This window comes from Frankliniella occidentalis, unplaced genomic scaffold, assembly GCF_000697945.3.
Source record: "Frankliniella occidentalis isolate FOCC.00 unplaced genomic scaffold, Focc_3.1 Scaffold2310, whole genome shotgun sequence".
Lineage (NCBI taxonomy): Eukaryota > Metazoa > Arthropoda > Insecta > Thysanoptera > Thripidae > Frankliniella > Frankliniella occidentalis.
Genome location: NW_026269395.1, coordinates 2788 through 3533, shown reverse-complemented (window position 1 = coordinate 3533; position 746 = coordinate 2788). Strand labels below are relative to the sequence as shown.

General features: G+C 42.0%; 1 protein-coding gene across 1 annotated transcript in view; it reads right to left on the bottom strand.

Moving 5' to 3' along the window:
• Positions 1 to 5: 5 nt before the first annotated feature.
• LOC127751940 (cystathionine gamma-lyase-like) overlaps positions 6 to 746 on the bottom strand; it is a gene marked incomplete at its 3' end in the record, with an annotated part of 1009 nt that continues 268 nt past the window's right edge. Inside the window, exons 2-4 of the mRNA XM_052276264.1 lie at positions 568 to 724; positions 197 to 484; positions 6 to 128 (exon numbers count right to left, since the gene is read on the bottom strand). Of these exons, the coding sequence (XP_052132224.1) occupies positions 6 to 128; positions 197 to 484; positions 568 to 720 (564 nt within the window). The remainder of the gene's footprint in view (positions 129 to 196; positions 485 to 567; positions 725 to 746) is intronic.

The following is a 746-nucleotide window of genomic DNA, read 5'->3' as shown; positions in this document are numbered from 1 at the left end:
TTGTAGCACGTGGAAAAGGTATTGTCAACCACCAAAATTACATTAGGCTTGCTATGGACAACTTTGCTGATAGCTTGAATGTCAGCAATTTTAAGTAAAGGGTTCGTTGGAGTTTCTATCCATACCATCTGAAAACATATTCAGTTTAATTATGTACACTTTAAAAAAAATCATGCGAGTATAACAGACATTTTACCTTAGTATTTGGTTGCATTGCTGCTTCCACTTTGCTAGGATCACGAGCATCAACAAATGTTATCTTTACTCCCATGCGAGTATGAACCTTCGAAAAGTAACGGAATGTGCCACCATAAAGATCATCCATCGCTACTATATGGTCCCCTGCATCTAGAAGACTTGCAATGACTGTTGTTGCACCAAGACCAGATGAGAAAGTCAAACAATGCTTGGCTCCTTCAACAGCTGCCAAGCATTCTTCAGCACACTCCCGTGTTGGGTTGTTGCTCCTGGCATACTCGTATCCCTTTATGGAATAAGGTAGTGATGTATTAGTGGAAACAAATTTGAGCTCAACCTTTCCCTCAGCACCATTCAAATTATAACTACCCTATGTTCAGCTGGGGCATCTTGTTTGTAGGTGGTTGATGTGAAGATGCCTGGTACCACTGCTCTGCAATTCCATTTCTCCGGGTCGTTTCCACCATGAATAGCAGCAGTAGCAAAGCCTGGGCCTCTGGGCAGGTATCCTTCAAGACTCATGGTTCTAGGGAAATACATAAAACAGA